The sequence below is a fragment of the Gorilla gorilla genome, chromosome 8 (assembly GCF_029281585.2).
Source record: "Gorilla gorilla gorilla isolate KB3781 chromosome 8, NHGRI_mGorGor1-v2.1_pri, whole genome shotgun sequence".
NCBI lineage: Eukaryota > Metazoa > Chordata > Mammalia > Primates > Hominidae > Gorilla > Gorilla gorilla.
The window spans coordinates 26,830,921-26,851,190 of NC_073232.2; the positions used below are offsets into that span (position 1 = coordinate 26,830,921).

General features: G+C 39.2%; 1 protein-coding gene across 1 annotated transcript in view; it reads left to right on the plus strand.

Moving 5' to 3' along the window:
* MRC1 (mannose receptor C-type 1) overlaps nt 1-20,270 on the plus strand; it is a 102,324-nt gene that overhangs the window by 38,195 nt on the left and 43,859 nt on the right. The window contains exons 7-12 of the mRNA XM_031015656.3: nt 2,234-2,419; nt 5,639-5,796; nt 8,928-9,038; nt 14,077-14,192; nt 16,227-16,375; nt 19,438-19,637. Of these exons, the coding sequence (XP_030871516.1) occupies nt 2,234-2,419; nt 5,639-5,796; nt 8,928-9,038; nt 14,077-14,192; nt 16,227-16,375; nt 19,438-19,637 (920 nt within the window). The remainder of the gene's footprint in view (nt 1-2,233; nt 2,420-5,638; nt 5,797-8,927; nt 9,039-14,076; nt 14,193-16,226; nt 16,376-19,437; nt 19,638-20,270) is intronic.

A 20,270-nucleotide genomic window follows, 5' to 3' on the forward strand; every position in this document is an offset into this window, starting at 1 on the left:
TCTTCCTGAGATAAAATTTTGTTCATTTCATCAAACACTCAGTACATTCTTATTTCTCTGTGATGCCTCCTTCACTCGCTAACCGCTTGATATCAGTTTCTGAACATCTCTATACTCCCTGGATTAATGATTCTGTTTTATCTATAAACTCAAATAAACCAGAGCTTGGAAAAGCGTATCAGAGTTCAAATTATGCAGCATACGGGATTAGCAACAGCCTTAGGCAAGAATTCAACCTCAAACCCTATGAATTCTTGTAACACTAACCTGTTTGTCCATAATCCTCAGGTCTCTAGGGCTGTGCTCTCTGGCTGAGCAGCCACTTAACCGCATGTGGCCACTGAGCACAAGAGCTGTGGCTAGAGGAACAAATCATCTTCTGTGGCTGCCCCAGGGAACTCCCCTTCATTTCACTCAAGTTGGTTGTTTTCATGCTTTCAAATATTTTTAAAGTTCATCATTTCAGTTTTTGAAGGACTCAGCATTGGCTGATGCTATTTTCAATTTCCTAGGTAGCAAAATTAAAATAACCCACCAGAGGGCTCCAAAGCTGTACTAAGCTTTCTTTCTTTTTCTTTTTCTTCTTTTTTTTTGTAACCACTGGAAGAGCACAGAATCTAACTTGTATTGAGGGAATAGAATTTTTTTTAAATGTGCATTTTTTGTAACAATTGTACAGCATTTTAGCCTCATGACTGAGTAGTTACTTGTATGACTGCAGGGCACAAAATCCTGGGCTTAAACAATGATGTTTCAGATACTCTCCACCTTTAAGGGAAGATACGACCAATTCATCAAAGCAATAGTGAAGAAAGGTACCCTATAACGAACATATACTAAGACAGCCATTTGAAAACATTTAATATGAGCTTAAATAATATATACATTCACTTTCATTTGGTAATATAGTCCCCTTCTAAGCAAAACATGTTGCCAAATTACTGTTTGAAATAGTATCTCTAGAATAGTAATAACAAGCAGCCATATATCAACTATAACTTCAATTCTTTTTCTCTTCCAATACTCAATATGCTTATATGTACCAGGCCCTGTGCCAGGCTCAAGGCAATAGGGATGAATAAACATCTGCCTTCAAATGTCTTTATTGTCACTTTCCCCTAGCTCATTACTATTAAATTTTTGCAATGTATAATCAAGATTATACAATTTGATCCTATTAGTAGCGAGGCTGAGGATGTTGACGGTTGGTTTAATTAAATAATGATTGTGTGGTGCTTGTGATTTACAAGCACACTCTCTCTATTCTTTTCTAGTTCAGAAGAACACGGGGTGGGTGGTTTGATATTAGTGTTAGTACTAATCTCATATAAAAATTTTCACCTATATGGGTACTTCTGTTCATGTGATGTGACTTGCCTAAGATCACACAACTTACCGCAAATTCAGGTTTTAGGAGTTATGACTCCGAATCCCTCTCCTAGTCACGAGCACGTGTCAGTTTTGGGTAGCAACTAAATGGTAGTGGGTCTGTTCTGAGGCAACAGGTGGCTGACTCATGTGGCTATGGTGGCGGAGGCTCCTTGGAGACCGTTTGTCCCCCAGCCATTCCAGCTCTCTACTTCACCACTAACCTGCCTCTCAAGAGTGACTGGCTCCCTAATGTCCATAGAATAAAGTAAATTCAAATCTTTTAGGGGATGTGTTTAGTCCCCCAAAGCTTTCAGGCCTCCTGCATTTAAACAGTGCATAACAGATGCTTAGTTCAGGTTTGCTGACAAGATTTAGATAATCTAATATATATTAGTATAGTCTTGTTGTAGATATAAGTTTTTAAAAAGAGATTTCCCATAGCCAATACGGTGGCTTATGCCCTGTAGTAGCAGCTACTCAGGAGGCTGAGGCAGGAGGATTGCTTGAGCCCAGGAGGTTGAGGCTGCAATGAGACATGATCACACCACCACACTCTGGCCTGGGGAATAGAGGGAGACCTTGTCTCTTAAAAAAAAAAAAAAGAAAGAAAGGAAATTGATAAGGTGATTTCCCATTTGATTAAAAAGTAGGTTATTTTGTTTTGTCTAAAAACCAACAAAATAGTATATGCCTTGTCTGTCTTTTGTGAATATGTATGCTGCGAAAATAAAAACTAAATATTACCTTCATTTGCCTAGTAACTATAAGCTGTTTCCTGTATTATATAAAATGATTAAAATATTGTTATAGTTTTAATCAAATCTTTTAAAATTTTTTTCCAACCCCCCCTTTTTGTTTCTAGAAAGTGATGTGCCTACTCACTGTCCTAGTCAGTGGTGGCCGTATGCCGGTCACTGTTACAAGATTCACAGAGATGAGAAAAAAATCCAGAGGGATGCTCTGACCACCTGCAGGAAGGAAGGCGGTGACCTCACAAGTATCCACACCATCGAGGAATTCGACTTTATTATCTCCCAGCTAGGATATGGTGAGAAACCTGACAGTGATAATATACTTGGCTTTAATCCTGGGAGCACCCCTCTCTACCCAACTCTGGAAAATTCTATTATAAACATCAAATTTAATCAATGTAAATTAATAATTCAATGAACAACGTATGAATTTAATCACAAATGCTGAAAATGCCACAATGTGAAAATTGTATAATAATTGAAAGAATTCTTATCACTGAAAGATAATTCAATTTCTTTTTCTTTTAATGTGTAATCCATTTATGGGTAGTTTTAAAACATTATTTTTTTCATGCATTATCTGGATTCAGAGCAGTCTACCTTACACTTGGGAACAATGCTTAATTCCTTGGAATTATCTCTGTGTTTGTGTGTATCTTCTTTTTTTAGGTCCATATTTTATCTCCTAAAAAAGATTTCTAAATGGACTGTTTCAGACTTTGGATTTCTTTTTTCTTTGTGAATTTAGCTGATGCTGGGAGGGTGTTGAATAGTGAAAAATAGAGGAGTTTTTTTTTTTTTTTTTTTTGAAATGGTTAGATGTCAGCCTAAACCTTTTAAAGAAATATATTTCTTGGCCAAGCTACGGTGGCTCATGCCTGTAATCCCACCACTTTGGGAGGCCAAGGTGGGAAGGATAGCTTGAGCCCAGGAGTTTGAGGCCAGTCCAGGGAACATAGCAAGACCTCGTCTCTACTAAAAAAAAATTTTTTTAAAGAAATGTATGTCTCAATTTTAGGTGCATAATTAAAAATACACAGAAAATGTACTAACCAGAAAAAAAATAGATGAATAAAATGAGCTGGGAATGCTTGTCCCGAAGACGAGCGGCTTGAGAAACAGCATAATGATAATGGGCACTCAGCAGTGCTTGTTGATTAAATGATGATCATTTTCATCTTCCACTGATGAGGCTGCTGAATAGCTGCAGCTGCTCTTCATTTCCCCCCAGCAAAACAAGAGGAAATGGATGGTGGAGATGGTGGAGACAGCTTCCTGACACATAGTGCCTGGAAACTGATTGGGGCTGGGGGAGGGGAGGAAAAAGCAACTAACAAATAGATGAGAAAAAAATAGAGTAGTAGCAGAAAAAGACTTAAAAGTCCCCGAAACACTCCTACTTCTAGCACCTGCCAAATGATATCCATCTTCCTGTGTTGACCCCATTGAGTGTCTTAGGCCACGGGAATAGCCCAGCTGCAGCCTATGAACAATTTCTTGGTTATTCTGTGTCTACCTATCCTGGAAAATTCACAATAGAAGATAATAATGGAATCAGAACTGGTATGTCTGAATAACAATTACTTAAATTTAGTGTGGCACTTAATAGCCAGTAAAGTTTGCAAATGATTTAGCAGAAAACAGGTTAGTTAGGATGCTCTAGAACTAGAGTGCACATTTAACTCTACTTTGTATAACATAATATAGTAAAAGAAAAAAACCTGATATTTTTATTGCTATAATTATTTTAGGAAATTGGATGGCCAAAGTTGCTTTGAAATTCTGGTTGAGAATTAGTAAATAAATTAGAAAACCTTCCATTAAAAATTATTGATAAGATTTTATTTTAAACAATAAAATAACATTAATAAAAGTAAAGTTGTAAAGTTAAAATTATTGTTTCTAAACAGAAGCCTAGAAATTCTTTTTTACACAGTTGAGATGATACCTTTTGTATTAATCATGGAAGTATATTTCAAGTGGACACATTAAGACCTATACACGTAAGTTATGATTATACCAATGAATACAACTTCCCTGACTAATTGATAAAAATCAGCATGACAACTTTACACTCACATCTTATATATTTTTCTAGGATCAAGATTGTGCTTAGGAATTGAAGAAGCTATGGGGGAGAACAATTTAGTGAGAAATACGTATATAGGAAACTCTTAATACTATAACTGTGGGACTTAGGAGGTTAGTTTTTCTTTGATCTTCAATTGAAATCTTTGAGGGGTACATGAGGTCACTTTGAAGCCTGCATTTGTTGCTGAAAAGATCACGATCTGCAAATCAAGTGAAAGGAGAAGAGGATCATCCTGGCAGTGTCATTCATGCTCCACGGCACTGGAAACATCTGCCAGTGCTGGCGCCAGGCCAGCTAGAGACTTCTCCAAAAGCAAAGTTGAATGACAACTTTCAGGAGGAAGAGACTAAACCGCTTAGGGAGATTCTTATACATTGTGATATTTTCCTCATTTTCTACCACAACATCATCTTTACAATACTTTGGCAACTAATTTTATTATACCACTAAATGATCATATAGCAAGCATTCACGATGGGACTCCCAGTCGTGTGAATTAGATAGCTATTGATTTGTGTATTGTTTAACTTTTTTAAATTTAGACAAGTTTATTTTTTAGCCATGACATCTTAAACCTTCATTGACTTTAACTTTATCCCATTTTTGTTGTGATATTTAGGAATTTTTAGCATGGCACCTACTTATAAAATCAATAATGCTCTCCATAGAATTTCAAAACAAAATGATCATGTTTTAAATCCATATTGGTTGTTTTCGTTTTAACCTCATTTGCTATTTAAGTTTTGCTGGAATTTCATGGCATTTCATGATGAAAATGGTTACAGATTCATTTGTATATACAGCATGATAGATAGGTACCAAATGTCAGGCGCAAGTCTCACCTCTTGGTTTATAATTCTTTCACTATATAGATAATTTTCACTCCCAGTACAGTGATTGATCTTTAACGGAAGTATCTAGAATGTTCTTGATAACAACAGTCAGTAAAATAGAAGCAGTTTAAAATTTTTGTTATTTGAAAACATTCATCAATTTAATCATAGTCAAACAGATGTATATAAATAGGCTACCATCAATAATATGAGTGCAGTTGGCATGGTAAATTATTTGCAACAATAAAAGCAGCTTCATAAGATAGAGCATAGTAATAGACCTACCTCAATTTTGTTTTTGTAACTGCCAGGAGATACAATCTACAGTATTTCCACTAAAGAATACAGTCATATTCACAATGTGAAGGGTACACTACACAGCCTAAAACTAACAAGGTAAAATGTAGTTGGCCTCTAAGTCGACAACATGTAGGTCAGATGAGCACTCATGAGGACTATCTTTCATGATGGTGATCATATCAAGGGAGGTAGAGCCCTGTTGATAAAGCAGAGTGCCTTCCGTACCTTTTACCCCCCGACCTTTGGAAAGCAACCCTTGTATATACCACTGTGTGTTTCTTCCTGTTCAGAGCCAAATGACGAATTGTGGATCGGCTTAAATGACATTAAGATTCAAATGTACTTTGAGTGGAGTGATGGGACCCCTGTAACATTTACCAAATGGCTTCGTGGAGAACCAAGCCATGAAAACAACAGACAGGAGGATTGTGTGGTGATGAAAGGCAAGGTAAGGCCACTTGAATGACTGATATTTATAATGAAAGTCACGGGGGATTTTTCCTTCTGTCCCAGTCAGTTACATGTGTTTGTTTAGATTGTTTTTATTCTACATAAATTGGCATGGATCAAAGGTGAACCAAAATTCAGATTTGATTTCCTGAATCCCTCTCAACTGTCTAGCAAAGTCAAATTTTCAAGAGGATCACTGAAGCAATGGACAGAAACTTTTGGGTCAAGGATGAAATTCGCCTATAACAAATACTCATATTGTTTCTATGGCACTATATATGTACATGGCCATATATATAGTGCCATATTATAATGGTGTGTATATATATCCACCAAAGCTCTCATTTGACCAATTAAGCCATATATATGATTATGTATGTATATATAAAAAGTTATTATAAGCCATATATATGATTACAAGAGATGTAAAAAGAGATGTGTGTGTGTGTGTGTGTGTGTGTGTGTGTATATATATATATATATGTAAAAAGAGATTGTAGCCCCGTATATATGTGAGAGATATATATACACCAAGTAGATGCAGATCTACTTACAACTACGGTGGATTAGGTCTGGAACCTGTACTTGGGGAGCTACATTCATTTCTTTCAGTTTACATGGAGATGTCATATGAAATGATTGCTTCTATGATTGAAATATGACCTTAGTGATTGAAAAATGTTATCAAATTTATCTTTTATTAATAGATGGTAAACACAGTGATTAAGAGGCTGAGTTTTGCTGTGTGACTGGCTCCTTTATTTGCAAAATGGGAATAAGAGCTGTACTTAGCTCACCTGTGGATATGAGGTTTTTTGTTGTTGTTGTTGTTTGTTTGTTTGTTTGTTTGTTTTTTAAGACAGAGTCTTGCTCTGTCACCCAGCCTGCAGTGCAGTGGTGCAATCTCAGCTCATTGCAGTCTTGACCTCCTGGGTTCAGGCCTCCCAAATAGCTGTGACTAAAGGTGCGTGCCACCACACCTGGCTAATTTTTTGTATTTTTGGTACAGGTGGAGTTTTGCCATGTTGCCCAAGCTAGTCTTGAACCCCTAAGCTCAAGCAATCTGCCTGCCTCAGCCTCCCAAAGTGTTGAGATTACAGGCGTTAGCCACTGTGCCAGGCCCAGGACATGAGTATTAAATAATGCATGTGTGGTACACAGTTCCCAGCCCATATTTATTGTTCAATAATTTTTGTCATTGTGGTTGTTTATTTTTGTCACTGTGGCTATTATTTTTGTCATTGTGGTTGTTTTTATTGTGATGGATTGAAAGTTTAAGAACATATTAGGTGTTAACTATCCAAAGAGTAGACAGAAGAAACCGGAAAGCAGCATGCTTGGAGGAGGTGAAAGGTCATTGTGGTTGAAATCATGAAGTCAGAGCCGGAAGGGTGGGTAGGAACTGGGGTTCAAGAAACATGAATTGTCTCGGAGGGGTAAAACCAAAGTGGCAATTTATAAATGTTACTCTGGCTAAAGGCTTATGTGTCAGATTGCAATGGGCTGAGACCAACTAAGATATGAGGAGTTAAAGACAGACAATACAGAAAACATTTTATTTATTTATTTATTTATTTATTTATTTATTTATTTATTTATTTATTTATTGAGACAGAGTTTCGCTCTTGCTGCCCAGGCTGGAGTGCAATGGCACAATCTTGGCTCAATGCAACCTCTGCCTCGAGAGTTCAAGTGATTCTCCTGCCTCAGCCTCCCGAGTAGCTGAGATTACAAGCGTGCACCACCACATCCAGCTAACTTTTTTGTATTATTAGTAGAGACAGGGTTTCACCATGTTGGCCCGGCTAGTCTTGAACTCCTGACCTCAGGTGATCCACCCGCCTTGGCCTCCCAAAGTGCTGGGATTATAGGCGTGAGCCACCGCGCTTGGCCCAGAAAGCATTTTTTTCAAGATGTTTAGCAGCGAAGGGAAGGAAAGGAGAGGTCCTTTTAACATGAAATCTCAAAGGAAAAGAGAGGGGATAGAATCTGAAATAAAGTGGAAGGTTGAGCCTCAGATCCCGGAGAGCACTCATCAGTAGAAATAGGAAGAAGGCAGGAAAGATGACTGTGGTTTCATGATGCTTTCAAGTTGGTGTGTTGGGTGCAGGAGATTTTTCTGGATGGCTTATATGAACTTGATTAATTTGAAGACAGAGCTGACTGCAGGGATTGATGAAGAGGCTGCATGCGGCTGGGCCCAGTGGCTCACGCCTGTAATCCCAGCACTTTGGGAGGCCGAGGCGGGCAGATCACGAGGTCGGGAGATCGAGACCATCCTTGCTAACACGGTGAAACCCCGTCTCTACTAAAAATATAAAAAATTAGCAGGGCGTGGTGGCAGACGCCTGTAGTCCCAGCTCCTCGGGAGGCTGAGGCAGGAAAATGGTGTGAACCCGGGAGGCGGAGCTTGCAGTGAGCCAAGATCAGAGCCACTGCACTCCAGCCTGGGCAACAGAGCGAGACTCCGTCTCAAAAAAAAAAAAAAAAGAGGCTGCATGCAAACCTCTTGCGAGCACTGTCGTCTAAGGACTTACAGACATTTTTAATTTCTCCCTGGATTCCTCTAAACAATGACTTGGACATCTCAGATATAAAATCATATTGGGGCTCCAATCACTGTTTACATGTTTGTAGCTAGAGTCAAAATTACTGTTTACATGTGAACATGTCAATTACCTTTCCTTTTAGTAGATGCCGTTTTCTCTCAATAACCTTGGATCTTAATTTTCCTCCTCTGAGCCACAGTTACAAGAAAATAACATCAAAGTCCAAAATTGGCCGGGCGCAGTGGCTCATGCCTGTAATCTCAGCACTTTGGGAGGCCAAGGTGGGTGGATCACCTGAGGTCAGGAGTTCAAGACCAGCCTGGCCAACATGGTGAAACCCCATCTCTACTAAAAATACAAAAAATTAGCAGAGCTTGGTGGTGGCTTCCTGTAATCCTAGCTATTAGGGGGGCTGAGGCAGGAGAATCACTTGAACCTGGGAGGCAGAGGTTGCCATGAGCCAAGATCGCGCCACTGCACTCCAGCCTGGGGGACAGAGTGAGACTCCGTCTCAAAAAAAAAAAAAAAAGTCCCCAAACTGATAATCCTTCATTATTTTTTTTCTCTCTGCTCCCTGCAGGATGGGTACTGGGCAGATCGGGGCTGTGAGTGGCCTCTTGGCTACATCTGCAAGATGAAATCACGAAGCGAAGGTCCAGAAATAGTGGAAGTCGAAAAAGGCTGCAGGAAAGTGAGTGCACCATGCACACAGTGACTTAAGCTGAGCACGTATGAGTTGATACCATTGGCTTTATTTTTATGTGTCAAAGTGCCTTGTTATTGCAGTAGCCAAGGGTTTCTGCTGTCTCAATCTTCAATAGTTTATTGTTAGTGTTTGATCTCACTGTTCTCCTTAAAGTTTTCTTGGGGAATTCTCTATAGTTAATACAGAGGTACACAAGGCCGGTAGTTCCTTTCAGAATGTCATGGGAATTGGAAGAGAGAGAACAGGAACTAAAAATGGCACATCAGAGGGAGTCTGGCTAAGTTGAGGGCAGGCCATGGGAGAAGGTGTCATCCACCTTCTATAGTAGAAGGTTACAGTCTACTATAGTCTGTCATCCTATGGGTTGTTAAGAACATTTCCAGTAGATACCCCCAAGTTGCTGATAGCAAATGATCCTTAGTCCTTTTTTTTTCCCATTTATAATATTTCTGATGAGGCATCTCCTGGAGAGGATTCTTCTCAGTAGGTCACCGCAGTCGGGAGGTAGGAAATCCAGCCTCCAGCTGGTACCCACGGTAACTCAGTGGTCCCTGTGGAATAGTTTTTTAAAGCACACAGAAGCTATGAAAACACACGGTTTATGGTTATCATTTTCCTGTTTGATTGCTACATCTTCTTTTCTCCTTTCTCATTTTCTTTGAATAAAAATGAAGTAGAAACTATTTTTTTCCCTAAGAGTATTATGTTGTGGTCACATAATCTTATAACACGTACTGGAAAGCTGATAATTTGGTACTATAAAAATAAACCGTAAAGAAATAGAGCAGATAATGGAAAATCATAGCATGGAAGAGGCACAAAAGACCTAGATGACTTCACAGTTCCTCTTCTAAGTTTTGAATTCTGGAAACTTCAGTTCAGAGAAGCAACGTAGCTTTCTGATAGAAACAGAGGCAAGGGTAGAACCCAGGTCTCCTGTCCTTAGACAACTATCCTTTGTTTCACTTCCAGCATACGTTCATATTCTTTGCCTGATCATATGCTTACACAAGCTTGTATATTACTGTCATTTTCTAAAATAACAAACCTTACATTTTTATTACTTTTAATCAATCTGTTTTATTTTTTTCTATTTTCCTACACATCTAAAATCTTGATAATAATCCTGTTTAATCATTAGGATGATAATAAAAATAAAATAATAGCAGTCCCTTATGAAGTACAATTATTGCATTCTAATAGATTTACAGGGTGAATATTATAGTCCTGATTAAAAAGAAGAGGAAACTGAAACACAAAGAGTTTAAACAACTTGACCACTTTAAAAACACCTGTTTGAGGCAGTGCTTTCCTTACCGGGCTGGGAAGACTAGGGAAGAAAAAATCCACTCATCAACAAAGGAAGATAATAATGCAGTTTTTTTCTGTCTGGGCTTTGGCATACAGTGGTGTTGAGGGGTCTTTCTAAGAATTCAAAAATCACAGGCTTGTTGTTGTCACACAGACCTGGGATTTAATTTTCAATTCAATGCTATCAGTGTGGGAAACCCTAAACCAAGAAATCAACCTAAAGTGGCCACAAGTTTCTAATAGTCCAGGATTCCTGACATATATAAATGTAAATCCTCATTATAAAGAAGTCTCATTATTCAAGCTGTGGGAACCCCACAGGTGAGACTGAAACCCCAAATTATAAGATATACCACCAGGATCTTCATATGGGGAAAATTTATAGATATGACATTAAAATAAAATGTGTTTTAAAATGTTTACAGAAAAAGACAGAAATGAAACCATTCATCAGCCACCAAATTGTCTGAGAATGTCTTAAATTCATCCTCACCCTGAATAATAGTTTAGCTAGGTCATTTTAGAATTCTGGATTGATGGTTGTTTTCTGACAGCGGTTTATATATTATTTTATTATACTTTCTCGTGGCCTTATTTTTGCTACTGGAATTCCTGCTGTCACACTAATTCTTCTTCAGTTTTGAAGTGGATATGCTGGTGGTTTTCTCTGATTGATTTTAAAATCTTCTCCTTGTCTTTGGCATTCTGCAGTGCCTGGGTGAATGCCGAGTACCTAGTGGAATGCTGCAGTGTAGCATTCTACTACATGTGCCTAGATCTGGAATTATTTTATTTGTTGCCTTTGCTCCCCAGTGTGATTCTTTTTTTTGAAATGAAGTCTCACCCTGTTGCCCAGGCTGGAGTGCAGTGGCATGATATCAGCTCACTGCAACCTCCGCCTCCCGGGCTCAAGTAATTCTTCTGCTTCAGCCTCCTGAGTAGCTGGGACTATAGGCACAAGCCACCATGCCTGGCTAATTTTTGTATTTTTGGTAGAGATGGGGTTTTACCATATTGGCCAGGCTGATCTTGAACTCCTGACCTCATGATCCATCCGCCTTGGCCTCCCAAAGTGCTGGGATTACAGGCATGAGCCATCGTGCCAGGCATGAGCCATCACAGGCATGAGCCATCGTGCCAGGCCCAGTGTGATTCTTTGAGGTTTCACAGCCATCTTTCAGTTCTTGAAAGTGACCCATCATTAGTTTTATTCGCTGCTTCTGAAACTTCTGAAACTTATTATAGGCGGTTGTTCAACTTTCTCATTCTGTTGTCTATGCTTTCTATCAGCATGTTTTTTAACCTCTTTTCGTATCTTCATCTCTTCCTATGCTATCTTTTCTATCTTGCTATCTTTTTATCTTTTCATCCAATTTAATAATTTCCTATGAAACCCTGATTACTATATTTAATCTGACCATTGAGTTTTTAACTTCATTGCTATGGTTTTCTTTTATAGACATTCCGTACTTTGGGGTTCACATCCTCCTGTTCTTTGTGCATACTATTTTGATCTTTTGTTATTGGATTTATTCTTTTGTTACAAAGTCATCTCAAACATGCTGTTTTTTTAATAAGAGCTTTCTGTTTTATTATGTTCAGTTGTTGACTCTTCCTTAAAATGGGACATTTTCTCATATGGCTTGTTGTTGTTGTTGTTTTTGAGAAGGAGTCTTGCTATGTTGCCCAGGCTGGCGTGCAGTGGCACGATCTCGGCTCAGCGCAACCTCTACCACATGGGTTCACACAGTTCTCCTGCTTCAGCCTCCCAAGTAGCTGGGACTACAGGTGCCTGCCATCACGCCCAGCTAATTTTTGCATTTTCAGTCAAGACGGGGTTTCACCACGTTGGTCAAGGTGGTCTTGAACTCCTGACCTCAAGTGACCCACCTGCTTCGTCCTTCCAAAGTGTTGGGATTACAGGTGGGAGCCACTGCACCTGGCTGGTTTTTTGCTTTTGGTTGTGATTTAGTGACCTCTCCATCCCCACCCATCTCCCCAAATGTCACAGTCTCTCTTGACCTGGTTGGTGGGCATATTTCTGATGTGTGGTTTTGCATTCTACTTCTTGGAGTGCTTTAGAGATTCTCCTTTTACAGATTAAGTATGACTTTAATTTTTTGGCTGTGGATTCCCATACAGTGTGGATAGCATAAACTTGGAACTGTCACTCATCTGCAGCACAAACTTGGTATTTGTTTTCATACTCAGGAATTTTTTTTTCCGGTACTCAGAACCCCAGGTAGATGACAAGACACTGTCATTTCCTGGTTCCGTGGGCAGAATGTTCTAGTTCTCCTTTAACCGAGGGGTTACCGAGGTTACTGGTATCATTTTTATACAAGGACCTCGGTTCCAACTCCCTGCCTCAAGTGAGACAAAGGCCAAATATCATATTCTATATGGACATTAATACCACAGCCTTTAGGACCTTAATCTAGGATCTCATATGTCCTTGGCCAACAACAATTTAGTTTGTGCATTTTCCATTCAGCTTTTAGTATTCTACTAAATTCGGGTACCTGGAGATTTCCCCGTTCTTCTTCTCAAACTCTAGCATGGATTTTTCATTTATTGTTATGTTTTTATTTAGCATTTCTGTTTTTTTTTTTTTTTCTGAGACAGAGTCTCACTTTGTCACTCAGGCTCGAGTGTAGTGGTGTGATTGATCATGGCTCACTGTAGCCTCCACCTCCTTGGCTCAGTCAATCCTCCTGCCTCAGCCTCCCGAGTAGCTGGGACTACAGGCACATGCCATCATGCCTAGCTGATTTTATAAAATTTTCTGTAAAGATAGGTACTCACTATGTTGCCCAGGCTGGTCTTGAACTCCTGGGCTCAAGTCATCCTCCTGCCTTCAACTCCCAAAGTGCTGGCATTACAGGCATGTGCCACTGTGCCTGGCCATTTCTGTGTATTTGGAGTATGGGAGAAGGAGGAACAATGCTGAATCATACTGCCTGAAGTTTGGATAGTGCTCTCCTATGACCAAATGATGTAGCTTTATACCCACCTTCTAGTATTGTCTTCCATAGGCAATTAGGTTTGCTCCTCCCCAAATTCTTTCCTGTGGTTACCTATTCTAAAGCTGGTATCTTAGCCGTTCTGTTCAGTTTCCTCAGTAAACGTTTCACAAATAGTTTTCGTTTCAAGATACATTATAAGTGGAGAGAATGGCTGCCCCCATTTATTCGCATATCTGTCATAGGAGGAATGATGTACTACTGTTTCTTTTATTCGTTTGTGTGTATAATTTTCATTGCATTTCAGATTCTTCAGAGTTGTGTTCTTTAGACATTCCTATGTTTATCCAATAGTTTCATGATAGAAAAAGTATTAAAATGTTATTTTCTAAGGCTGGGCACAGTGGCTCACGCCTATAATCCCAGCACTTTGGGAGGCCAAGGCGGGTGGATCACTTGAGGTCAGGAGTTTGAGACCAGCCTGGCCAGCATGGTGAAACCCCATCTCTACTAAAAAGACAGAAAAATTTGGCCGAGTGTGGTGGCATGTGCCTGTAATTCCAGCTACTCTGGAGACTGAGGCAGGAGAATTGCTTGAACATGGCAGGCGGAGGTTGCAGTGAGCCAAGATTGCGCCATTGCACTCCAGCCTGGGCGACAAGAGCAAAACTGCATCTGAAATAATAATAATATTTTATAATATATACATGAACTCTGCTCATTTATTCACTGCTTGATAACATTAATAGGGCTGGAAAAAACATCACTTTTACTGCTATATGATTGGACATACGCTTTCAACATTTGCAGAAGCAAACCAAACCTGTAATAATGAGAATGCTTATTTAACAACTATTGAAGACAGGTATGTAACTATTTTAATTTCATTTTAAAATATGTCAAATAGAAAAAAGTTTCAGAAAAGCCCAAGTATCAACATGCTGTAAATTTCTGAGTATGTGTGATCTTGAGGTATGATTTGTAAAGGTAGAAGCATTAAAAATAATATTCTTATTTGGATTCTTCATTGCAAACATTATAAACCGTTTTTGCTAAATTTAGTAATATAAAGCAACATTCAGAACAGTTTATAAATAATAATCTAGTAAATGTAGTTTATGGAGCTAACTTTTTAATGATCCATTCGTTGTTGAATTTTTTAAAGCAGGAAAGTAACTAAAAGTTGCCAGCTCAAAATCACGTTATATCTTTACCACTCTCTCCACCAAAAAAGAAGGCAAAGAAGTTTACTGAATAATTCATTCATTCTTTCCAGTCTTCCATTCTTTGCTTTGCTTTGCTATGTTAACAGACTCATAGGTCAGGAAAATCACATGGACATAGAGGAGCTTATGTTAATTTTTTATCTCTAGGGTCCTATCTATTTTTAAGATTTATTCGTTTACTTTTCACCTACTCTATGCAAAGCTCTGGATTAGCCACAGAAGAAAGTTTACAAAAATGGAAAAGTATCTATTTCACTTGCAGTAAAGAAGTAACAAAATTATGGAGTTTTAGTACAATAAGTTATATTTACTGGTCTTTCGAGGCAGATGGAATAAAATGTAGAGGATACTGTTGATATTAAAAATCTTTGGATAAAAATGAGAGATGTCATAACATTTCATAGTCTTTATAAAAGAACTGTATTTCTATCCACATGCTGCTTTCATATATATTTAAATGTCTAATATATGGTAGTAGCACCCTAATACAATGCTAATAACATCTGAAACTCAGAACGTAGGTACTTTTTATCTTCTGTGAGGGAGGTAAACTGCTCACCTTTAAGTACCATGAGATCATATTCTGGTCTGCACTATAATTGATCTTTTGGTCTATTGGACATTTGTACATCTACATTTGGACATTTGTACATCCAGATGTGCATGATTTCACTATATTTTATATTTATTTTTCCTTGTGTATCTTCTGTAATATTTATACTCAGGAGTTCACTAACTGTTGTTAAATATGGTTTAGAGACATTTAAGGCAACTAAATCGAGTTTGGAACTTTTAATTTTTTTAGTTTGTTTTGTTTAGGGAATGAAATTATTTAGGCTATGGTCAAATAAAATGTTGTATTGCTGTTAGGTTTCTTTATATTCTCTTCCTGCTCTCTCTGAAGTCATCTACAACTCTCTCCGTTTCTGGAAACTTCGGACACCATTTTTCTTTTTCTCAAAAGACAGATTTTTTCCTATGTTGCTGCTTCCATTGTTTTATTTGTCATTTTAGACAAGTTTTCGGTGCCTTGTCAACTGAATTTTATTGTTCCCAGATTAATGCCAAATAGACAAGAATCCTAAGGGAGAGAAAGTGTTGGAATTCATGATTCTGCTTCTCATTCATTCTGGAGATTGAGTCTCTGCTTCTCTATATTTCTTGATAATTTTCTCTTTTGTTTCAGAGCTGAAATATGAGAGAATAAAATTGAGGGGGGAAATTCATGCAGATTATTCCATGAGTATTATCCTTGATAATGTTATTAACCTTGAACTTGCTTAACCAAGAATTGAGTAGAACTATTTGAAGAGTGGACTGATTTTTTAAAACATTGTATTTTAAAATGCATTAGTTTTCTTCTTTGTATTCTCAAAATTCTCTGACATCTTGAGAATAGGCAGAGGGGCTGGTGAGGGCTAGAGGGAGATGGTTTGAGTGTCTCCGAATGATTTTATATACTCAGCTATATGGTATTTTTCCATCATAAGCTCACATTTCCTTGGTGACAATGTGTATAATGTAGATGACATACAAATATAACACAATATATTTGAATTACCAGTTCAATTATAGCTCAAACATAGAACTGAGATAGTTTTCACGTTGATAATTTTGAAAATTGGCATAAATGTTTCAAAAACTTAATTGAATGTTAATTCTTCTTTTTAAAGATATGAACAAGCGTTCCTGACTAGTTTCGTTGGCTTAAGACCTGAAAAATATTTCTGGACAGGACTTTCAGATATACAAACCAAAGGGACTTTTCAGTGGACCATTGAGGAAGAGGTTCTGTTCACCCACTGGAATTCAGATATGCCAGGTATGGGCAGCGCTTAGGCTGAGGGTTGCTTTCACCCTACGAATCTGTTAGGTAAAGTCTGTTATTCCTCCGGGTATCTCTGCAAATAGACTAGGTAAATTAGTCATGCTTTTAGTAACAATTTATATTTCATTCTATTTTTGTTTTTTCTTTTCTTCCTTTTTTTCTTTTCTAAAAATTTCCCAATAGGTTTAGTGTTCTAAAGAAAAAAGAAAGAAAAAAATTGCTGGATTATCTTGCTGGGTTATCTGGTCCTGGTCTACTTAAAACCTATTCATGAATTCTCAGTGGTCACAAAGGTTTCAAATGGTTGACTCTTTCTTTCTTTCTTTTTTTTGAGACAGAGCCTCACTCGGTTGCCCAGGCTGGAGTGCAGTGGCGCCATCTTGGCTCACTGCAACCTCAACCTTCTGGGTTCAAACAATTCTCGTGCCTCAGCCTCCTGAGTAGCTGGGACCACAGGCATGTACCACCACGCCTGGTTAATTTTTGTGTTTTTAGTAGAGATGGGGTTTCACCGTATTGGCCAGGCTGGTCTCGAACTCCTGGCCTCAAGTGATCTGCCTGCCTTGGCCTCTCAAAGTGCCGGGGTTACAGGCATGAGCCGCTGCGCATGTCCTGGCTGACTTATTTCTGAAAACCTAAAACCATATTAAATGGACATAAAGCTTTTCAGTGCAATTAGGAGTTGAAATATTAGAGTGGTTGGGTGGGGCAGCAAAGGACATTGCTCATGCGGAACTCATTATTTCCATATCTTCCATGCACTACCATGTTTAGTCTTTTATTTGCCTTGGATTTTATTTTGTCATCATAAAAACCCTGCCAGGTAAGCTTCAGTATCTTCATTTAAAAGAAGTGGAGGTCGGGTGCGGTGGCTCATGCCTGTAATCCCAACACTTTGGGAGGCAGAGGCGGGCAGATCACCTGAGGTCAGTAGTTCGAGACTAGCCTGGCCAACATAGGGAAACCCCATCTCTACTAAAAATACAAAAATTAGCCAAGTGCAGTGGTGCGTGCCTGTCATCCCAGCTACTTGGGAGGCTGAGGCAGGAGAATTGCTTGAACCTGGAAGGCAGAGGTTGCAGTGAGTCGAGATTGTGCCATTGCACTCCAGCCTGGGCGACAAGAGCAAAACTCCGTCAAAAAAAAAAAAAAAAAGAAGTGGAAACTGAGACTCAGGAAGTTTATGTGACTAGAAAGCTTCCAAGCATGGATTTAGACTAATCTGTGTCATCCCCAAATCTGTGCTACTTACACTCGCACCACCCTGCCTGCCTCTCTATATATTTTGATTTACCTTCCCTAGTAAGATGTTGTAAGTTGTTTCTGAAATAGTCTCGGAAAGATTCTTTAACTTTTTATACAGTGGTATCAGTAGCACACAACATTGTTTAGTATGACAACACACAGAGAAATTTCAACATCCCTTATAGCAAATATTTCATTGTGCTTGGGTGAAAAGCTAAAAAATAATAGCTCAAGTCTATCAATTTACTACCTGACCTAATATGTCCTAATCTTCAGTGTTCTGTAATTTGCATTCTCACATTTCAATAAGGGAAATAGATCAGTAACCTAAATAGTGTGATTTTTGTTTATGGAATTATTGAACTTTCTGAAACATAGCAAGATTTCAGTTGATTTAAAAAGTAACAGGATGGTGTAATAAGAGCTGAGTGCATACTTTAAAAACACATCTTGGCAGTAGTGATAAGTCTTACTCTGTAAGTGAAGCTGCTAAACTTTGCCTGTGGTGTCACCCAGCAGCAGGATTCTGAGGAGTTAGCCCTGGAATGTCCTTAGGGACTAACAATGGATGGAAGTGGAACAGAACTCAGTTGCAACCATTGTCACGGTATATCCTTGATGGAAGGACGGTGGCTGCCCTCTTTGGCTGAGTTTACAGCTGCAGGAGGAGTGGGCAAGGAGCCTGGGGCTTGGGCCTGAGCATCAGGTCAACTGAATTGATTCTGATGGTTAATGGGATGCCGCAGCCTCTGTAGTCATCTATTCCACAGTTACCAGGTTTTAACTCAGTGCTACAAAGAGAAGGAGACAATCTTAGGAATCAGGGAAAACCCTTGAGGTGTCAGGGAATCAGAGATTTCAGAGAAAATATTCTAAAAAAGGTGTACCTCCTCAGAACTTCATGAATGACTTCTAAGCACTTCATGTTCTTTAAAAGTCTAATAATAGAAAAATTACTTCATTGTAGCAGCAAAGAATCCTGATACTTTCAAAGCTCTATCTTAGTTAATTGCTGTTTGGAAATAACCTTGACTGTAAGACAGAATTATAAATTAAGCTCAGTGCATCCTCATTTTATTTTATGTACTTCTTTGTTCTTTAAAGCTGGCATTCCTTACAGTTCTATGAGGCAGGTCTTGGTATTTGCATTTGAAGAGGAGAAAGCAAGTTCAGAGTGTTTGAGTAACTTACCTAAAATCTCTAGTTGAGACGTGTCTCATTTTGAAATCTGTGAAAAACTTTGGTCCTGGAAAACCTACGTAGACCTTAGTGGGAGGAAAAGAATCTTAAAAAATTAAAAAAGAAAGAAAGGAGAGAAAACCAGAAAGGGGAGGAAGGGAAGAAGGAAGGAAAGAGGTAAGGAAGGAGGGGAGGAAGGGAGGAAAGGAGGGAGGAAGGAACGCAAGGAGGAAAGAAGGGAAGAAGGGAGGGAGGAAGGAAGGAGGGAGGGAGAGAGAAGCAGTAAACTACTATTTTTGCCATTATGGTGAATTTGATAATATAAAATATTTTATCACTAAATGCCTGTGTGGGGGGCACTTTGCCAAATGTTAGAAATATAAAGTGTTACAACCCCCCCTACATTTGAGATCATAATTGGGTTGGGGTTGTAGACCACACAAATACAAATCAAACTGATTCAAAACAGCACAGACCAGTTGCTGAATGCCCCTGGCATGGCCGGCTACATCTCCTCATAACATGCAGGCTTCACCACATCCCTGACGCTCAGTTCTGAGTGCCTTCTGTGAGCACGGCAGGCCTTCGGCAGGCACCTGTCAAGTGAATTCTACTTTATATATTTAATGCAGGGCGAAAGCCAGGGTGTGTTGCCATGAGAACCGGGATTGCAGGGGGCTTATGGGATGTTTTGAAATGTGATGAAAAGGCAAAATTTGTGTGCAAGCACTGGGCAGAAGGAGTAACCCACCCACCGAAGCCCACGACGACTCCCGAACCCAAATGTCCGGAGGATTGGGGCGCCAGCAGTAGAACAAGCTTGTGTTTCAAGGTGAGTATCAGTTATAAAGCTGGTAAGAGAATCTGGAGTATGCTTCAGCCTAAAGAATCATCTAAGGACATAGAAAACAAACAAAAACCAAAACACTCTGCCCAGACTCTACCATAGGTATTTAGAAATTCTGATTTGATTAACCCGGGGATCAATTGTTTAAGAGCTCCTTGGGTGGATGCATTTAGACCCACAAATACAACCAACAACATAAACACAACTCACAGAGTTTTTTCTCACCTGCTCTGCCACTGTCACCTCCTCTCTGCTTCTCTCCTTTCTCCCAGGCCTTCTAGATCTGCCTCCCTCCATTCCCCCCTTGCCCTCTTCCTCCTTCCCTTCCTTACCCCCTTACCCTCCCTTCCTCCCTTCCTCCTTTCCTCCCTCCCTTCCTCTGTTCCTTCCTTCCTCCCTTCCATCTTTTCTCCTTTCCTCCTGTCTTCCCTCCCTCCTCCTTCCTCCATCCTCCCTCCTCTCTCCCCCTTCCCCCTTTCCCCTTCCTCCTCCTCCTCTTCTTCCTTCTTTCTTCGTTCCTTCTTCCTTCTTCCTCCTTCCTTCTTCTTCTTCTTCCTCTTCTTCCTCCTCCTCCTCTTCTTCTTCTTCTTCTCCTTCTCCTTCTTCTTCTTCTTCTCC